Source organism: Oncorhynchus gorbuscha, linkage group LG11 (genome assembly GCF_021184085.1).
Source record: "Oncorhynchus gorbuscha isolate QuinsamMale2020 ecotype Even-year linkage group LG11, OgorEven_v1.0, whole genome shotgun sequence".
Taxonomy (NCBI): Eukaryota; Metazoa; Chordata; class Actinopteri; order Salmoniformes; family Salmonidae; genus Oncorhynchus; species Oncorhynchus gorbuscha.
In genome coordinates, this window is record NC_060183.1 from 40,841,856 (window position 1) to 40,862,226 (window position 20,371).

The window sequence follows — 20,371 nt, forward strand, 5'->3', positions numbered from 1 at the left end:
TTTATGATATGTTAACATTTTTTTACATTGTTTGCAGACTGATATGTGACACGTGTTAATGGCAAAATAACACGGAAAGCAGGCAACCCCCTCACAAAAAAAAAAATAATAAGTGTATTTTTATTTTTTATCCCCGTCCCCTCAGGAAGCCTTTTTGGTAGGCGGTCATTGTACATAAGAAGTTGTTCTTAATTGACTTGCCTAGTTAAATGTGAATAATAAATAAAAATACAAGATACTGTTGTCCAGAGCAAATAAATATCAGGTCCTGTCTACAAGATAAACCAATATACATAACTGACTGAAATAAAATAAGAGATTAGAGTTATGTGGGCCGAAATACATAATTTTCCTAAAAATGTCCTAAAAATGACTTACCTCGCGTTCTCACCGTAAAATAGCTAATAGCTAAAATAAACAGTTATGTTTATTTGTACTAATAACGCAAACTCGGTGCGCATCAAGTTTAAAGATATTGAGAAGTGTCGTGGCATCTGAGGTCTCTGGTGTTATGGTTGTGAGCGCAATGCATCATGAGTTTGTGCTATTAGTACATAAAAACATTGTGCTTATTTGTACATATAGTACATAGTTAATGAGATACTTACCATTGTGCTTATTTGTACATATAGTACATAGTTAATGAGAGACTGGGTTACGACAGTACAGGCAAAGACAGTAACAGCATGAAATTGTTGTACATGTTTAGAAACTGTGAATTTAGTGTTGCAGAAAGAACGCAAGAGGGCGCTAAGTTCACAACCCGTGGAACTGACGGAAAAAGCTGACGGACTCTTCCATGTCCATATTAGGGGTGATAAATAATCGCCAGTTTCATTATTGATTTTTAAAATGTAAATATCCAAACCTATTAGTTTTTTTTATCGATACCAAAGTTACATTTCATAAATACAACTTCTCAAATTTAGTTGGCGGTCTACAGATATTCCACACAGACATTTTCGGATTCACACTGACACCGTGGGAATGGTTTAGTCATCGGATGGCAGTTGCTATGGGTGTGAACAAACGGGACAGCAGCAACGATGGACGTCTGTGTTCGGCACGGTAGAGGGGCCACAGGCAACACGGTGAAGGTTGGTTGAATACTTATACGTCTGAAGAAGCATATGAACAATGTTTGTGGGCGATATTACCGGTCGAATCCAGCGGTTTATTCAAACGACCAGCAAGGGCGCTCAATTCTGCCTTCTTGGCTTCGTATGCCTCTGCGGCCGGGGCGTCACTGCAGTGTCAAACGATCGGCCTGCAGTTTTTGTGTCTGCGTAGACATGAAATCGACCAAACCCAGATGGTGATTCTGTCTGCAATTAAGTGCCCCGAGCACAGCTTTTTGTAAACCATGCAAACCATGCAATTGCATCCGTTAACTTCACCTGTCACTTGGATGCATATATTAGCATAGCTGTATGTTAAAATTAACTGTAGCTGGCTTGATACTGCATAATTTATTCAGTTCTTGAACCCAAATCAAATCAAACTTTAACTGCAACATGCGCCGAATAGAACAAGTGTAGACTTTACCGTGAATTGCTTACTTACAAGCCCGTAACAAACAGTGCAGTTCAAGAAGAAGAAGGTTAAATGTAGGGGTAAAATGTGTTTTATATTGGATATTCGGTTCACGCTCCTCAATAACTATCAAACCAAGCCTGCCATGACTATGAAGATGGTATTTTCTGAATCGGGTGGATGGAGAAAAATCCAAGCCTTTTTGTGTATTTCATAAGATTTCAATCTTCAATAGCTATTACCATTGATGTACAATGAACACAAATAAATGCAACATGCAACAATTTCTATGATTTTACTGAGTTACTTCATATAAGGAAATCAGTCAATTGAAATAAATTAATTAGCGCCTAATCTATTGATTTCACATGACAGGGAAAACAGATGCAAACAAAAAAATGTAGTAGGGGATCAGAAAACCAGTCCGTATCTGGTGTGACCACCATTTGTCTCATGTAGCTTGAGACCTCTCCTTCGCATATATATTGTAAATAAGAATTAGTTCTTAACTGACTTGCCGAGTTAAGTAAATAAAAATAAGTGTTGATCAGGCTGATTGTGGCCTGTGGAACATTGTCCCACTCCTCTTCAATAGCTGTGCAAAGTTGCTGGATATTGGTGTGAACTGGAACACGCTGTTGTACACACAGATCCAGAGCATCCCAAACATGCTCAATGGGTGACATGTCTGAGTATGCAGGCCATGAAAGAACTGGGACATTATCAGCTTCCAGGAATTGTTTACAGATCTTTGCGACATGGGCCATGCATTATCATGCTGAAACATGCGGGGATGGCGGTGGATGAATGGCACAACAATGGGCTTCAGGATCTCATCACGGTATCTGTGCATTCAAATTGCCATTGATAAATGCATTTGTGTTCGTTGTTCCTAGCTTATGCCTGCCCATAGCATAACCCCCCCAACGTTGACATCAGCCAACTGTTCGTCCACACGACGCCATACACGCTGTCTGCCATCTGTCCTCCTCCCATCTTGTCCTCCTCCCAGAGCGCTAAGAACCTTGGCGTGATCCTGGACAACAAACTGTCGTTCTCAACTAATATCAAGGCGGTGGCCCGTTCCTGTAGGTTCATGCTCTACAACATCCGCAGAGTACGACCCTGCCTCACACAGGAAGCGGCGCAGGTCCTAATCCAGGCACTTGTCATCTCCCGTCTGGATTACTGCAACTCGCTGTTGGCTGGGCTCCCTGCCTGTGCCATTAAACCCCTACAACTTATCCAGAACGCCGCAGCCCGTCTAGTGTTCAACCTTCCCAAGTTCTCTCACGTCACCCCGCTCCTCCGCTCTCTCCACTGGCTTCCAGTTGAAGCTCGCATCCGCTACAAGACCATGGTGCTTGCCTACGGAGCTGTGAGGGGAACGGCACCTCAGTACCTCCAGGCTCTGATCAGGCCCTACACCCAAATAAGGGCACTGCGTTCATCCACCTCTGGCCTGCTCGCCTCCCTACCACTGAGGAAGTACAGTTCCCGCTCAGCTCAGTCAAAACTGTTCGCTGCTCTGGCTCCCCAATGGTGGAATAAACTCCCTCACGACGCCAGGACAGCGGAGTCAATCACCACCTTCCGGAGACACCTGAAACCCCACCTCTTTAAGGAATACCTAGGATAGGATAAAGTAATCCTTCTCACCCCCCCCCCTTAAAATATTTAGATGCACTATTGTAAAGTGGTTGTTCCACTGGATGTCATAAGGTGAATGCACCAATTTGTAAGTCGCTCTGGATAAGAGCGTCTGCTAAATGACTTAAATCTCCCCAGTACAGGTGAAACCAGGATTCATCTGTGAAGAGCACACTTCTCCAGCGTGCCAGTGGCCATCGAAGGTGAGCATATGCCCACTGAAGACGGTTACAACGCCATACTGCAGTCAGATCAATAGCCTGGTGCAGATAACGAGCACGCAGATGAGCTTCCGAGACAGTTTCTGACAGTTTGTGCAGAAATTATTCGGTTGTACAAACCCACAGTTTCATCTGTCTGGGTGGCTGGTCGCAGACCATCCCGTAGATGAAGAAGCTGAATGTGGAGGTCCTGGGCTGGCGTGGTTACACATGGTCTGCGGTTGCTAGGATGGTTGGGCATACTGCCAAATTCTCTAAAATGACATTGTAGGTGGCTTATGGTAGAGAAATTAACATTAAATTATCTGGCAACAGCTCTGGTGGACATTCCTGCAGTCATGCCAATTGCACACTCCCTAAACTTGAGATATCTGTGGCGTTGTTCAACACAACACCACACAGGGTCTTTTATTGTCCCCAGCACAAGGTGCACCTGTCTAATGATCAAGCTGTTTAATCAGCTTCTTGTTATGCCACGCCTGTCAGGGGGATGGATTATCTTGGCAGAGGTGAAATGCTCACTAACAAATTTGTGCCCAAAGTTTCAGAAAAATATGCTTTTTGTGCGTATGAAATTTCTGGGATCATTTATTTCAGCACATTAAGCATGGGACCAACCCTTTACATGTTGCGTTTTATATTTTTGTTCAGTGTATATAAACCCTGGATTGCTGATGCTATGTCTTTGCTTTTGAAAGGCTTTGAAGCCACCGGCACTCCCCAGTAGGAGCATGAATGTGTATAAATGCATTTCTAGAGCTTCCCCACCATTTGTAAAACATATTTTGGAAGTGCCAAGATGGAGTCACGGTGGCAGTGCCCCTTATCAGTCATCCAGTGTATATACAGTACCAGTCAAAAGTTTGGACACACCTACTCATTCAAGGGTTTTTCTTTATTTTTACTATTTTCTACATTTACATTTAATTCGTTTAGCAGACGCTCTTATCCAGAGCGACTTACAAATTGGTGCATTCACCTTATGACATCCAGTGGAACAGTCACTTTACAATAGTGCATCTAAATCTTAAAGGGGGGGGGTGAGAGGGATTACTTATCCTATCCTAGGTATTCCTTAAAGAGGTGGGGTTTCAGGTGTCTCCGGAAGGTGGTGATTGACTCCGCTGTCCTGGCGTCGTGAGGGAGTTTGTTCCACCATTGGGGGGCCAGAGCAGCGAACAGTTTTGACTGGGCTGAGCGGGAGCTGTACTTCCTCAGTGGTAGGGAGGCGAGCAGGCCAGAGGTGGATGAACGCAGTGCCCTTGTTTGGGTGTAGGGCCTGATCAGAGCCTGGAGGTACTGAGGTGCCGTTCCCCTCACAGCTCCGTAGGCAAGCACCATGGTCTTGTAGCGGATGCGAGCTTCAACTGGAAGCCAGTGGAGAGAACGGAGGAGCGGGTGACGTGAGAGAACTTGGGAAGGTTGAACACCAGACGGGCTGCGGCGTTCTGTATGAGTTGAAGGGGTTTAATGGCACAGGCAGGGAGCCCAGCCAACAGCAAGTTGCAGTAATCCAGACGGGAGATGACAAGTGCCTGGATTAGGACCTGCGCCGCTTCCTGTGTGAGGCAGGGTCGTACTCTGCGGATGTTGTAGAGCATGAACCTACAGGAACGGGCCACCGCCTTGATGTTGGTTGAGAACGACAGGGTGTTGTCCAGGATCACGCCAAGGTTCTTAGCGCTTTGGGAGGAGGACACAATGGAGTTGTCAACTATTATTCTACATTGTGGAATAATAGTGAAGACATCAAAACTATGAAATAACACACATGGATTAATGTAGTAACCAAATAAATGTTTACATTTTACATTTAAGTCATTTAGCAATGTTAAAATGTTAAACAAATCAAAATATATTTTAGATTCTTCAAAATAGGCACTCTTTGCCTTAATGACAGCTTTGCACACTCTTGGCATTCTCTCAGCCAGCTTCATGTGGAATGCTTTTCAAACTGTCTTAGAGTTCCCACATATGCTGAGCACTTATTGGCTGCTTTTCCTTAACTCTGCGGTCCAACTCATCCCAAACTATCTCAATTGGGATTGAGGTTGGGTGATTGTGGAGGCCGACCTCCCTGCATCATCTAATGCAGCACTCCACCACCCACTTTGGTCAAATAGCCCTTACACAACCTGGAGGTGTGTTGGGTCATTGTCTTGTTGAAAAGTCTCACTAAGTGCAAACCAGATGGGATGGTGTGTTTCTACAGAATGCTGTAGTAGCCATGCTGGTTAAGTGTGCCTTGAATTCTAAATAAATCACTGACAGTGTCTCCATGCTTCATCCGTTTACCTACTCTGCGTCTCACAAAGACACAGCGGTTGGAACCAAAAATCCCAGATTCAGACTCCTCTGACCAAAGGAAAGATTTCCACTGGTCTAATGTCCATTGCTTGTATTTCTTGGTCCAAGTAAGACTCTTCTTATTATTGGTGTCCTTTAGTAGTGGTTTCTTTCAAAATAAATACTTTTAACAAAGCACAAAGCTGGTTGAGAGATGCCAAGAGTGCAAAGCTGTCATCAAGGCAAAGGGTGGCTACCTTTGAAGAATCTCAAACAGAAAATATATTTTGATTTGTTCAACACTTTTTTTGGTTACTACATGATTCCTTATGTGTAATTTCATTGTTTTGATGCCTTCACTATTCTAAAGAATACTCCTAGAATGACTAGCTGTCCAAACTTTTGACTGGTACTGTATATATCATTGGCTCACACACACGGTGTGCCATGACTATGAAAATGGCATTCTGAATCGGTGGAGGATGGACAAAATCCACTGGTTAAAAAAACAGGTTGTTTTCATTTTATTGCTTTCAATCTTAAAAGTATGCCATGACAATTATAGTGGCAGGAGGTGGACATTAATGTTGTAACTTTTAATGGGTTACAGAGTTAATGTTTACAGGTAAGTCATTGAGCTGTATCTAAAGATATTTTCTTCAGTTATTTACATATGTAATTGTATTAGAGATTGAGAGAACTACATATAGTTGAAGTCGGAAGTTTGCATACATTTAAACTCAGTTTTTCACAATTCCTGACATTTAATCCTAGTGTAAATTTCCAGTTTTAGGTCAGTTAGGATCATCACTTTATTTTAAGAATGTGAAATGGCCATTTCACTTTATTTTAAGAATGTGAAATGGCCATTTCACTTTATTTTAAGAATGTGAAATGGCCATTTCACTTTATTTTAAGAATGTGAAATGGCCATTTCACTTTATTTTAAGAATGTGAAATGGCCATTTCACTTTATTTTAAGAATGTGAAATGGCCATTTCACTTTATTTTAAGAATGTGAAATGGCCATTTGTGATGGCCACTCCAATACCTTGACTTTGTTGTACTTAAGCCATTATGCCACAACTTTGGAAGTATGCTTGGGGTCATTGTCCACTTGGAAGACCCATTTGCGACCAAGCTTTCTGACTGACAGATGTCTTGATGTTGCTTCAATATATCCACAATTTTCCGTCCTCATGATGCCATCTATTTTGTGAGGTGCACCAGTCCCTCCTGCAGCAAAGCACCCCCACAACATGATGCTGCCACCCCCATGCTTCACGGTTGGGATGTGGTCTTCGGCTTGCAAGCCTCCCCCTTTTCCTCCAAACATAATGATGGTCATTATGGCCAAACAGTTCTCTTTTTGTTTCAACAGACCAGAGGACATTTATCCAAAAAGTACAATCTTTGTCCCCATGTGCAGTTGCAAACTGTAGTCTGGCTTTTTTTTATGGCGGTTTTGGCATTTTCCTTGCTGAGCGGTCTTTCAGGTTATTGTCGATACAGGACTCGTTTTACTGTGGATATAGATACTTTTGTAACTGGTTTCCGCCAGCATTTTCACAAGGCCCTTTGCTGTTGTTCTGGGATTGATTTGCATTTTTCGCACCAAAGTACATTAATCTTTAGGAGACGGAAAGCGTCATACCGCTTCCTGAGCGGTCCCATGGTGTTTATACTTGCGTACTATTGTTTGTACAGATGAACGTGGTACCTTCGGGCATTTTGAAATTTCTCTCAAGGATGACCCAGACTTGTGGAGGTCTACAATTTTTTTTCTGAGGCCTTGGCTGATTTTCTTTTGAATTTCCCATGTTATCAAGTGAAGAGGCACTGAGTTTGAAGGTAGGCCTTGAAATGCATCTACAGGTACACCTCCAATTGACTCAAATTATGTCAATTAGCTTAACAGAAGCTTCTAAATCCGTGACATAATTTTCTGGAATGTTCCACGCTGTTTAAGGGCACAGCCAACTTAGTGTATGTAAACTTCTGACCCACTGGAATTGTGATTAAAGTGAAATAATCTGTATGTAAACCATTTTTGGAATAATTACTGGTGTCATGCACAAAGTTGATGTCCTAACCGACTTGCCAAAACTATAGTTTGTTAACAAGAAATGTATGGAGTGGTTGAAAAACAAGTTTTAATGACTCCAACCTAAGTGTATGTAAACTTCCGACTTCAACTGTACATATTTCTATTGTATTGGATTACGCTATTGACTGCAAATTCTAGAATGTCTTTACGACAGGTAGTATGAAGAGGGGAGAACGCACCCGTTCTGTACAAGTGACAAGTGATTATCCTGACCTTCGTTAGAAACTTTCTATTATTGTTTTGTAGAATTTTGTTAAATGGAACGTGAACAAGTAGTATTACTAAAATAATCTTTCATTTCAAACCCAACATCCCGAGTCATTACTTTGAAGATAATTATAGACTAACTAAGGCATATTCCTAATCTCAGGCCATGGACAAATGAATACATTTTGAGATGATATGCAATGAAGAGATCCATCCATCCAAGTGTGTGGGTGTCTGGCTAAACCTGTCTTTGTGTTATTGTTGTTGTGGTTCCCAGGTGTTGGAGTGTGGTGTGTGTGAGGATGTCTTCTCTCTCCAAGGGGACAAGGTCCCCCGGCTGCTGCTTTGCGGTCACACGGTCTGCCATGACTGTCTGACCCGGCTGCCCCTGCATGGTAGAGCCGTCCGCTGCCCCTTTGACAGACAGGTCACTGAACTGGGTGAGTTCTGTATTGTTTGGTTTCTATACAGGCCTATTGTTTTCCTGTGTATGTGTTAGAGCAGTGGTTCCCAAACTTTTTATAGTCCCGTACCCCTTCAAACATTCCACCTCCAGTTGTGTAACCCCTCTAGCACCAGGGTTAGCGCACTCTCAAAAATTGTTTTTTTGCCATTGTAAGCCTGCCACACACACTATACGATACATTTATTAAACATAAGAATGAGTGTGAGTTTGTCACAACCTGGCTTGTGGGAAGTGACAAAGAGCTCTTATAGGACCAGAGCACAAATAATAATAAATAATTTTGCTCTTTATTTGACCATCTTTCATATAAAACCTTTTGTTCATCGAAAATTGTGAATAACTAACCACAGGTTATTGAGAAGGGTGTGCTTGAAGGGATGCACAACTCTGTTATGGTGGGTTGTATTGGAGAGAGTCTGTCTTAAATCAGTTTTCACACAGTCTGTGCCTGTATTTAGTTTTCATGCTAGTGAGGGCCGAGAATCCACTCTCACATAGGTACGTGGTTGCAAAGGGCATATGTGTCCTAACAGCACGATTTGCCAAGGCAGGATACTCTGAGCGCAGCCCAATCCAGAAATCTGGCAGTAGCTTCTGATTTAAATAACATTTTCACAGAATCACTTGTTTCAATTTTGATGAGGCTCTTGTTCAGATATCGGTAAGTGGACTGGGGGCAGGGCATGAAAGGGATAACGAATCCAGATGTTTGTGTCATCTGTTTCTGGAAAGTACCTGCGTAATTGCGCACCCAACTCACTCAGGTGCTTCGCTATGCCACATTTGACATTGTCCGTAAGCTTGAGTTCATTTGCGCACAAAAAAAGTCATACAATGATGGAAAGACCTGTGTCTGCATTAACAAGGACAACACACAGAAGAGCTCCAACTTCTTAATCATAGCCTCAATTATGTCCCCCATATTGAATATAGTTACGGAGTCCCTGTAATGTTAGATTCAAATCATTCAGGCAAGAGAAAACATCACCCAGATAGGCCAGTCGTGTGAGAAACTTGTCATCATGCAAGCAGTCAGACAAGTGAAAGTTATGGTCAGTAAAGAACTTTCAGCTCGTCTCTCAATAAAAAAATGTGTCAATACTTTGCCCCTTGATAACCAGCGCACTTCTGCATGTTGTAAAAGCGTTACGTGGTCGCTTCCCATACCATTGCATAGTGCAGAAAATACACATGAGTTCAGGGGCCTTGCTTTAACCTCTCTCTAGGGTATGTGGGACGCTAGCGCCCCACCTGGCCAACATCTAGTGAGATAGCAGAGCGCCAAATTCCTATACAGAAATTCAGAAATACTCATTATTAAAATTCAGAAAAGATACAACTATTTTCCATAGGTTTAAAGATGAACTTCTTGTCAATCCAACCACGGTATCAGATTTTTAAAAAATGCTTTACAGCGAAAGCATACCTTACAATTATTTGGAACATAGCACAGCAGACAAATCATTACAAACAGTAACCAGCCAAGTAGAAGAGTTACACAAGTCAGAAATAGAGATAAAATGAATCACTTACCTTTGATCTTCATATGTTTGCACTCAGAAGACATTTATTTATTCAATAAATGTTCCTTTTGTTCAATAAGGTCTCTCTATATCCAAAAACCTCAGTTTTGTTTGCACGTTTTCTTCAGTAATCCACAGGCTCAAACGCAGTCACAACAGGCAGACAAAAAATCCAAATTGTATCCGTAAAGTTTATAGAAACATGTCAAACGATGTTTATATTCAATCCTCAGGTTGTTTTTAGCCTAAATAATCGATAATATTTAAACCGGACAATAACGTTGTCAATATAAAAGGTAAACAAGAAAGGCACTCTCTCGGTCGCGCGCATGGAAAAAGCTCTGTGACATGGCAGGGTCCACTCATTCAGACTGCTCTTACTCCCTCATTTTTCAGAATACAAGCCTGAAACCATTTCTAAAGGCTGTTGACATCTAGTGGAAGGCATAGGAACTGCAATTTGAGTCCTAAGTCGATGGATACTATAATGGCATGGGATAGATAACTACAACAAAATATTCCTACTTCCTGAATGGATTTTTCTCTGGTTTTCGCCTGCCAAATCAGTTATGTTATACTCAGACATAATTTTAACAGTTTTGGAAACTTGAGTGTTTTCTGTCCAAATCTACTAATTATATGCATATCCTATCTTCTGGTCCTGCGTAGAAGGCAGTTTAATTTGGGCATGCTTTTCATCCAAAATTCCAAATGCTGCCCCCTACCCTAGAGAAGTTAACAAAGTTAACCATTTTCACTTAGTGTCCAAAACGTCTTTCAAGCTGTCAGGCATTCCCTTGGCAGCAAGAGCCTCTTGGTGGATGCTGCACTGTACCCAAGTGGTGTCGGGAGAAACTGCTTGCACGCGCTTTACCACTTCACTATGTTTCCCTATCATGGCTTTGACTCCATCAGTACAGATACCAACATGAGCAGCAGCTACGTTTGGCTACATACGGACCGTTCGTGGAATTCCCGCTAGAGAGTAGCAGTTATTGTGTTAGTTATTTGACTAGGCTACATGTATTTGACATTGTGTTGTTGTTTCACTGAACACTAGATGGTTTAATTTTTGGCAGTGAAACGAGGCTACTCAGGTGAGAAACAACCTCACCCGAATGTGAGGTTGTCATTGATAAATAGAAATGGACTGTTTGAAAATGTGAAGAAAATACATTTATATATGCAGTTGAAGTCGGAAGTTTACATACACTTAGGTTGGAGTCATTAAAACTCGTTGTTCAACCACTCCACAAATTTCTTGTTTGAAAGTAATTTTTTCCAACAATTGTATAGACACAGTGAGTTCTATCACAAAAATAATGAAAATAATGTCATGGATTTAGAAGCTTCTGATGGGCTAATTGACATCATTTGAATCAGTTGGAGGTGTACCTTCAAACTCAGTACCTCTTTGCTTGACATCATGAGAAAATCAAAAGAAATCAGCCAAGACCTCAGGGGGGGGAAAAAATGTTGACCTCCAAGTCTGGTTCGTCCTTGGGAGCAATTTCCAAACGCCTGAAGGCACCACGTTCATCTGTACAAACAATAGTACGTAAGTATAAACACCATGGGACCACACAGTCGTCATACCGCTCAGGATGAAGAAAGTTGTTTCTCCTAGAGATAAACGTACTTTGGTGCGAAACGTGCAAATCAGTAAAGGACCTTGTGAAGATGCTGGAGGAAACTGGTACAAAAGTATCTATATCCACAGTAAAACGAGTCCTATATGTACATAACCTGAAAGGCCGCTCAGCAAGGAAGAAGCCACTGCTCCAAAACAGCCACAAAAAAGCCAGACTACGGTTTGCAACTGCACATGGGGTAAAGATAGTACTTTTGGGAGAAATGTCCTCTGGTCTGAAGAAACAAAAATAGAACTGTTTGGCCATAATGACCATCGTTATGTTTGGAGGAAAAAGGGGGAGGCTTGCAAGCCGAAGAATACCATCCCAACCATGAAGCATGGGGGTGGCAGCATCATGTTGTGGGGGAGCTTTGCTGCAGGAGGGACTGGTGCACTTCACAAAATAGATGGCGGCATGAGGACGGAAAATTGTGGATATATTGAAGCAACATCTCAAGACAGTCAGTCAGGAAGCTTTGTCGCAAATGGCTCTTTCAAATGGACAATGACCCCAAGCATACTTCCAAAGTTGTGGCAAAATGGCTTAAGGACAACAAAGTCAAGTTATTGGAGTGGCCATCACAAAGCCCTGACCTCAATCCTATAGAAAATGTGCAGAACTGAAAAGGCATGTGTGAGCAAGGAGGCCTACAAACCTGACTCGGTTACACCAGCTCTGTCAGGAGGAATGGGTCAAAATGCACCCAAATCAATGGGAAGCTTGTGGAAGGCTACCTGAAACATTTGACCCAAGTTAAACAATTTAAAGGCAATGCTACCAAAGACTAATTAAGTATATGTAAGCTTCTGACCCACTGGGAATGTGATGAAAGAATTAAAAGCTGAAATAAATCGTTGTGCATGCCCCAGTTTGGGATTACCTGTGTTAGTGGAGCGTGTGTAATTTGGCTGTAATGGATCGATTCTGCCTTCTCTCCTGCTCCAATTTCACTCCGGTACTGCTCAGCCACGAGCTCTGGGTGTTCTCTGCCCAGCATTTTTTCATTTCACCACTATTCCCCTAATAAGGCCTATTCTGTTGTATTTATTTAGCCTACCCCACCACTAATGCGCAGAGATGTTAAGAGTCAACAAAGAAATAGGTCACACAGCCTGTGTAATTGATAGCAAGACAACTAATCAGCCCATGCGTCACGTTTTGGTTTCTATATAGGCTATTGTTAAACAAAAAGGGAGTCTTGGTCTGAGCTACATTTTAAAGGAAAAAAATTGTGAGCGCTGTTCTCTTTTTTTTTTTTTTTTTTTTTGCAGAGCAGGGGAATGGGCGTTGAACCACAGAGCGGTGCGCAAAGACAGCTCCACGAGCGATGTGTGGGATTTCCAATGGCTCACATACTCTGGTCTGTGTGACGGTGTTGTGACATCCATCTCTCGCTCTCTCTCTCTCCCAGGTGACTCTGGTGTGTGGGGTTTGAAGAAGAACTTTGCTCTGCTGGAACTTCTGGAGAGGCTGCAGAATGGAGCGTCCAACCAGTTGGGCGTGGCCGAGGAGTCCCTCAAAGGCATGGGAGAGGTAGGCAGTAGTTACCCCTGCCCTGGGTTCCCATCTGTCATCTGCAACTATCTGAAAACACAGAGGATAGGTGAAGGCAACATGGGACTTTGCTTTGATCTGCCTGTTTTATTTATTTATTTATTTACATTTCATCATCCAGCTAAACATACATTTCATGCGTTGTCATTAAGGAAGTAACACTATTCTATGTTCTTCCCTTTCCTTCCAGAGTGTAATCCGCTGTGACGAGGACGAGAGCCACACGGCATCTATGTACTGCACGGTGTGTGCCACCCACTTGTGTGCCAACTGCTCCCAGCTCACCCACTCCACCCGCACCCTGGCCAAGCACCGGCGGGTACCCCTGGCAGACAAGCCCCACGAGAAGACTCTGTGCCCGCAGCATCAGGTCCACGCTATCGAGTTTGTCTGTCAGGAGGAGATCTGCCAGCCTGGGCCGCTCATGTGCTGCGTGTGCAAAGAGTACGGCAAGCACCAGGGACACAAGGTACGGCAGGAGGATGAGTCCGCTTGGAGAATTCATAGCAACGAGACCCACTGGAGACAACAATATGTTTTTATTAGAACCCGACCGATATGGAATTTATTGATCTGATACAATTCTGATTTTAGAGTGGCAATATTCACAGATGACCAATAAAACCTTTTTTTGTATTGATTGTGCTGAAAACTGCCCTACAAAGAATATTAATGTAAGCACCAAATAACAATTTAAGAGCACCAGAAATACTTTGAATTTTTTAAAATAGAAAAACTGTTACTCTAGCGAATGGGAGGATAAACGGCAATGATTCCAGCAAACAAAATGCCTAGACTCTGAAGACTGAGCTGCCTCATGCTAGCCAGCTGGAACACCGCATTGGACACATTTTCAATGTATTGGTATTTTGTTGTCATTTGAAAAGAAAAACATCAATCACAAAATGTGGTGCTGGCACTCGCCCTACACGTTGCATCAGTAAACTGTCCTTGCTAGCTGGGATCCTTGGGACGTCGCCATTCCATTGAAGTTGACATTTTAAAATGGCAAGGTTCACGGTTATGGGAGGGGTTAAGGTCAGTGTTTTGCCTAGGGATGTCCCAAGGTTCCCAGGTAGCACTGACCCTCAGTGAACGACGTCAAGTACTCTCACCCAGCTAGTTAGCTGGCTAGATGGGGGTGGCAAGTTGTTCGATCGGATTCAAGTCCGGGCTCTGGCTGGGCCACTCGAGGACATTCAGAGACTTGTTCCGAAGCCACTCCTGCGTTGCCTTGGCTGTGTGCTTATGGTCGTTGTCCTGTTGGAAGGTGAACCTTCGCTCCAGTCTGTGGTCCTAAGCGTTCTGGAGCAGATTCTCATCAAGGATCTCTCTGTACTTGGCTCCGTTTGTCTTTCCCTCGATCCTGACTAGTGTCCCTCCCTGCTACCACCATGCTTCACCGTAGGGATGGTGTCAGGTTTCCTCCAGACGTGACGCTTGGCATTCAGGCCGAAGTGTTCAATCCTGGTTTCATCAGACCAGAGAATCATCTTGTCCTTTAGGTGCCTTTTGGCAAACTCCAAACAGGCTGTCATGTGCCTTTTTACTGAGGAGTGGCTTCTGTCTGGCCACTCTACCATAAAGGCCTGATTGGTGGAGTGCTGCAGAGATGTTTGTCCTTCTGGAAGGTTCCTCCATCTCCACAGAGGAACTCTGGAGCTCTGTCAGAGTGACCATCGGGTTCTTGGTCACCTCCCTGACCAAGGCTCTTCTCCACTGATTGCTCAGTTTGGCCGGACGGCCAGCTCTAGGAAGAGACTTGGTGGTTCCAAACTTCTACCATTTAAGAATGTTGGAGGCCATTGTGTTCTTGGGGACCTTCAATGCTGCATAAATGTTTTGGTACCCTTGCTCCCAGATCTTGGGGTGGCAGGGTAGCCTAGTGGTTAGAGCGTTGGACTAGTAACAAGAAGGTTGCAAGTTCAAATCCCCGAGCTGACAAGGTACAAATCTGTTGTTCTGCCCCTGAACAGCCAGTTCCTAGGCAGTCATTGAAAATAAGAATTTGTTCTTAACTGACTTGCCTAGTTAAATCTAGGCCTAGGCACAATCATGTTTCGGAGCTCTTTGACAATTCCTTTGACCTCATTGCTTGGTTTTTGCTCTTACATGCACTGTCACCTGTGGAACCTTATATAGACAGGTGTGTGCCTTTCCAAATCACATGCAATCAATTGAATTTACCACAGGTGAACTCCGAGTTGTAGAAACAGCTCAAGGATGAAAGGGAAGAGCGAGACTCACAGCTCTGTAGTGGAGTAGTGTCGTTTCTTCTCCGGGACAATTTGGCCGGCGACAGTTTTTTTTTATTTATCCGCTTTTCATTTTTTTTGCCGGCATTTGCCAGCTAATGGAAACACTGGTGCGTAGTCATGGGTGAACAGGGAGTAAAGGAGTGGGCTGAGCACGTACCCCTGTGGGGCTCCCGTGTTGAGGATCAGCGTGGCGGAGGTGCTATTGCCTCCCTTCACCACATGGGGTCGGCCCGTCAGTAAGTCTAGGACCCAGTTGCACAGGAAGGGGTTCAGACCCAGGGCCCTGAGCTTAGTGAAGAGCTTGGCGGGTACTATGGTGTTGAGGCAGGAAGGTTGAGGCTGTTCAACTGCTATGATTTGATTTAATTTCTCCTTACTGATTGCTTCCTTCCTGTAGCATGTGGTTCTGGAGGCAGAAGCCAATCAGATCCGTGCATCCATCCTGGACATGGCCCACTGTATCCGGACGTTCACAGAGGAGGTGTCGGAGTATTCCAGGAAGCTGGTTGGGATCGTACAGCAGATTGAGGGAGGGGAACAGACCGTGGATGACGGCATCGGCATGGCACACACTGAACATGTAAGAACAGCTGGCAGTGGATGATTTTTTTGCATTCTATACAACAGAATAAGTTTTAGTTGTCAAAGAGGATAGCTAGGCAATTGAGGTATAATCAATGTAAAGCTGTTACTGTGTTTACCAATTTACAATGGCTACATTTTAAAAGTCCTCAAACGTTGTTTCCTTCAAAAAAAAGTCATGAAATAGCTTACGTTTAATCCTAGTGTATCTTTCCTCATGCTGTGTGTATTCCTGATGGACTCAGTCGTCTGTGGGTGTTCCCCAGGTCCCAGGCACGGCAGAGAGCGCCCGGTCCTGCGTACGGGCCTACTTCGCCGACCTCCACGAGACACTGTGCAGACAGGAGGAGATGGCGCTCAGCGTAGTGGATGCCCACGTCAGAGAGAGACTCATCTGGCTCCGGCAGCAGCAGGAGGACATGGCCATCCTGCTTTCCCAGGTCTCCACTGCCTGCCTGCACTGTGAGAGAACTCTGCAGCAGGTAGGAGCCAAAATGGGGGATAGAATCTAGAGCACACCGTAGGAACGCAATCTCTGCTTGCACCGGAAGGTGCCGTCGTTTTCAATAAGCAGCTTTGCACCGCTATGTTCTTCCTGGGGTCTTCTGTGTGCGTGTTCAATTGGACAGTCCCTCCTGGATTCTACGATAGCAAAAATTTTTATATATATTTTTTAAAATCAACAATGCCCAAAATCAACAATATTATCAGAGGGCTTGCCAGTTTCACTAATCACTGCACTATTTCAGCATAAAACAGTCAATTCATCGCAATATTATTGGACAAAACTGACTCATCACCGCAGCAAAAAAAGAGGGCTCGCATTCTCAACCAATTACTGCACATTTACCACATAATATGGTTCAATCAAGTCACACGTCAAGCCACTTCCCCTTGTCAGCGCATTTGTGAAAAATTCAACAAAATCATTGCATATTGCCATATAAAATGTCAGAATTGTCACAGCAAGATCAAGCATTCTTGCCTGCAAGTATCACAAAACATCCCAGTAATCATGACTGATGTCTTTCCCGTCTCTCTCGGTAGGATGACTGCAGGGTGGTTCTGGCCAAGCAGGAGATCAACAGACTATTGGAGACTCTGCAGAAACAGCAGCAGCAGTTCACTGAGCTGGCCGACCACATCCAGCTAGACGCTGGTATCCCCGTCACCTTCACCAAGGTACAGCACTCTGCTCTACTCTGTAGGAATTCAAGACTTGGCACACTCTCCATTGAAAGATAATTAGTTACCTCCTTTAGACGACATGGTTTTTCTCTGTTCCAGGACAACCGGGTCCACATTGGTCCAAAGATGGAGATCCGGGTGGTGACCCTGGGACTGGATAGTGCCGGGAAAACCACCATCCTCTTCAAGCTGAAACAGGACGAGTTTATGCAGCCCATCCCTACCATAGGTAAACCCACAACAGTCGTTGTCATGTAGGCATGTGTCAAATTATGCATTTTTACATGACATTTACATTTAAGTCATTTAGCAGACGCTCTTATCCAGAGCGACTTATTTACCTGAATTGTATTGACATTAGCCATTCCTTCTTGTCATCTCTAGGTTTTAATGTGGAGACAGTGGAGTATAAGAATCTCAAGTTCACCATCTGGGATGTTGGTGGGAAACATAAGCTACGACCTCTCTGGAAGCACTATTACCTGAACACACAAGGTACACTACAATGTCAAAAGTATGTGGACACCTGCTTGTTGAGCATTAATATGGAGTTTGTCCCCCTTTTGCAGCTATAACAGCCTCCACTCTTCTGGATGTTGGAACATTGCTGCGGGGACTTCCATTCAACCACAAGATCATTTAGAGGTCGAGCTCTGATGTTGGGTGATTAGGCCTGGCTCGCAGTCAGCTTTCCAATTCATCCCAAAGGTGTTCGATGGGGTTGAGGTGCAGGCCAGTCAAGTTCTTCCACACCAATCTCGACAAACCATTTCTGTATGGACCTCGCTTTGTGCATGGGGGCATTGTCATGCTGAAACAGGAAAGGGCCTTCCCTAAACTGTTACCACAAAGTTGGAAGCACAGAATCGTCTAGAATGTCATTGTATGCTGTAGCGTTATGATTTCCCTTCACTGGAACTAAGGGGCCTAGCCCAAACCATGAGAAACAGCCCCAGACCATTATTCTTCCTCCTCCAAACTTTACAGTTGGCACTGTGCATTGGGACAGGTGGCGTTCTGGCATTCGCAAACCCAGATTCGTCTGTCGGACTGCCAGATAATGAAGCGTGATTGATAACTCTAGAGAACGCATTTCCACTGCTCCAGAGGCCAATGCGGCGAGCTTTACACCACTCCAGCCGACGCTTGGTATTGCGGATGGTGCTCTTCGCCTTGTGGCTGCTCGGCCATGGAAACTCATTTCGTGAAGCTACCGACGAACAGTTCTTGTCTGACGATGACTGACTTGTTGGAAAGGTGCCATCCTATGACGGTGCCACGTTGAAAGTCACTGAGCTTATCAGTACGGGACATTCTACTGCCATTGTTTGTCTATGGAGATTGCATGGCTGTGTGCTCGATTTTATACACTTATCAGCAACTGGTGTGGCTGAAATAGCCCAATCCACTCATTTGAAAGGGTGTCCTTATACTTTATATAAAGAGTGTATCTGTCTAGCCTCTTTCTTTCATATTACCTGCTTCCCTTACTGTATCAATACATATGACAAATGTACTGCTTTTGAAGAGAGAATTTGAAAATCCAGTATGTTATACAAAACTTTTTCAGTAAATTATTTTTTTTTACTCATCCAGGAAACCTGGAAACAGGTTATGAATGAATAGGGCCCTGACTTTCTCAGTTTATCTCTCCAGCGGTGGTGTTTGTGATTGACAGCTGTCACAGAGACAGGCTGATGGAGGCCCACAGTGAGCTGGCGAAACTGCTGACCGAGAAAGAGCTGAGAGACGCCCTGCTGCTCATCTTCGCCAACAAACAGGTACACACGCAGCCCTCTGGTCCAAGAAACAAGTACACACACACACACACACACACACACACACACACACACACACACACACACACACACACACACACACACACACACACACACACACACACACACACACACACACACACACACACACACACACACACACAAAGATGATCAAGTCATTGATTCCTCTATCCTCATCTGCAGGATGTCCCCGGGGCTGAGTCAGTGGAGGAGATGACGGAGCTTCTGAGCCTTCACAAGCTGTGCTGTGGGAGGAGCTGGCACATCCAAGGCTGTGACGCCCGCAGCGGCACAGGGCTCTACGAGGGCCTGGACTGGCTGTCCCGACAGCTGGTGGCTGCAGGCGTGCTGGACGTGGCCTAAACCTCCCCTGATGACTGACTTGTGGTACCCAGTCTCACCCCTTATCCTCTTACCCTAGAACTACCCCATAACCCATTGATACCCTAGAGACCAGTTTCTCCAAATACCAACCTAAACTTCTTACCTGATGCTTACCCGATCTTCGGTACCAATGCACTTGACTGATGATTTTATGTAATGCAGCATACGGTCTGAAAATAACACAAGCGGTGAAGGTTTGGATTCAGCTATTATTTACTTTGGTTGAGAAGTGTCTGTTACGTTAAATAATGCAGTTTACTGAAATCTGTATCAATCCATTTTGAGTTGATTGAAACAGCCGAGATATTGTATCTCTGGTGAAACATCTGAGCTAAATTTTTGCCTCTTGTTTTGTGGAGTGTTTTTTGTTGTGAAGAATGCATTGGTGCATGTGGGTTGTGTTCAGGACGGTGCAACGTTGCAGATAAATGTTTAGCGCTGACATGATTCCTTCATTAATTGACAGGATGATTTTCACACAATATTTATCTGAATGTACCATGATGTTGTGCCCTACTGAATGTGACCCTGGCTTCGTTTGAAACCAAATGAAAAATAATATCTGCTGTCGACTATAGGACTCCAGGTTGAGTTCTGTAATAACATTTGTTCGATTTTCTGTTTTAGCACAGTCTGCATTTTTAGTAAAATACTACATTACCCACCTGTAGTAACGCTCTTTCAATGCCTCTTGTTGTATCGCGGAACCATCCTTTGGTTAGAATGAACTTTCCTTATTGCTATAGTGTTTACTACTTCTTGTATGTGTAAAAAAAAAGAAGCAAAAAGGCACATGTGAAGAAGCCTTTCCCTCTACTCTTAACGGATCTCTTGATTTGCGAAATCTTCCATTTCTGATGTGATTTTGAAACGTTTAGAAGCACAGTGCACAGCCGCACATTTGTTACTCGGACTTGATGTTTTTTGTAAATTATTCATAATGTGACGCTATTAAATAAAAACAAACTGATGAATGTCT

The 20,371-nt window shown here is 43.8% G+C and overlaps 1 protein-coding gene across 1 annotated transcript; it reads left to right on the top strand.

The window, feature by feature from the left end:
• Positions 1 to 1,003: 1,003 nt before the first annotated feature.
• On the top strand, positions 1,004 to 20,370 carry LOC124048635 (E3 ubiquitin-protein ligase TRIM23-like). The gene is given in 12 exon segments (XM_046369615.1): positions 1,004 to 1,029; positions 1,031 to 1,097; positions 8,282 to 8,444; positions 13,039 to 13,160; positions 13,372 to 13,650; positions 15,837 to 16,019; positions 16,288 to 16,503; positions 17,069 to 17,203; positions 17,309 to 17,438; positions 17,594 to 17,704; positions 18,866 to 18,990; positions 19,192 to 20,370. Coding segments are annotated over 12 exon segments (1,737 nt in total). The 3' UTR covers positions 19,372 to 20,370.
• Position 20,371: the final 1 nt, after the last annotated feature.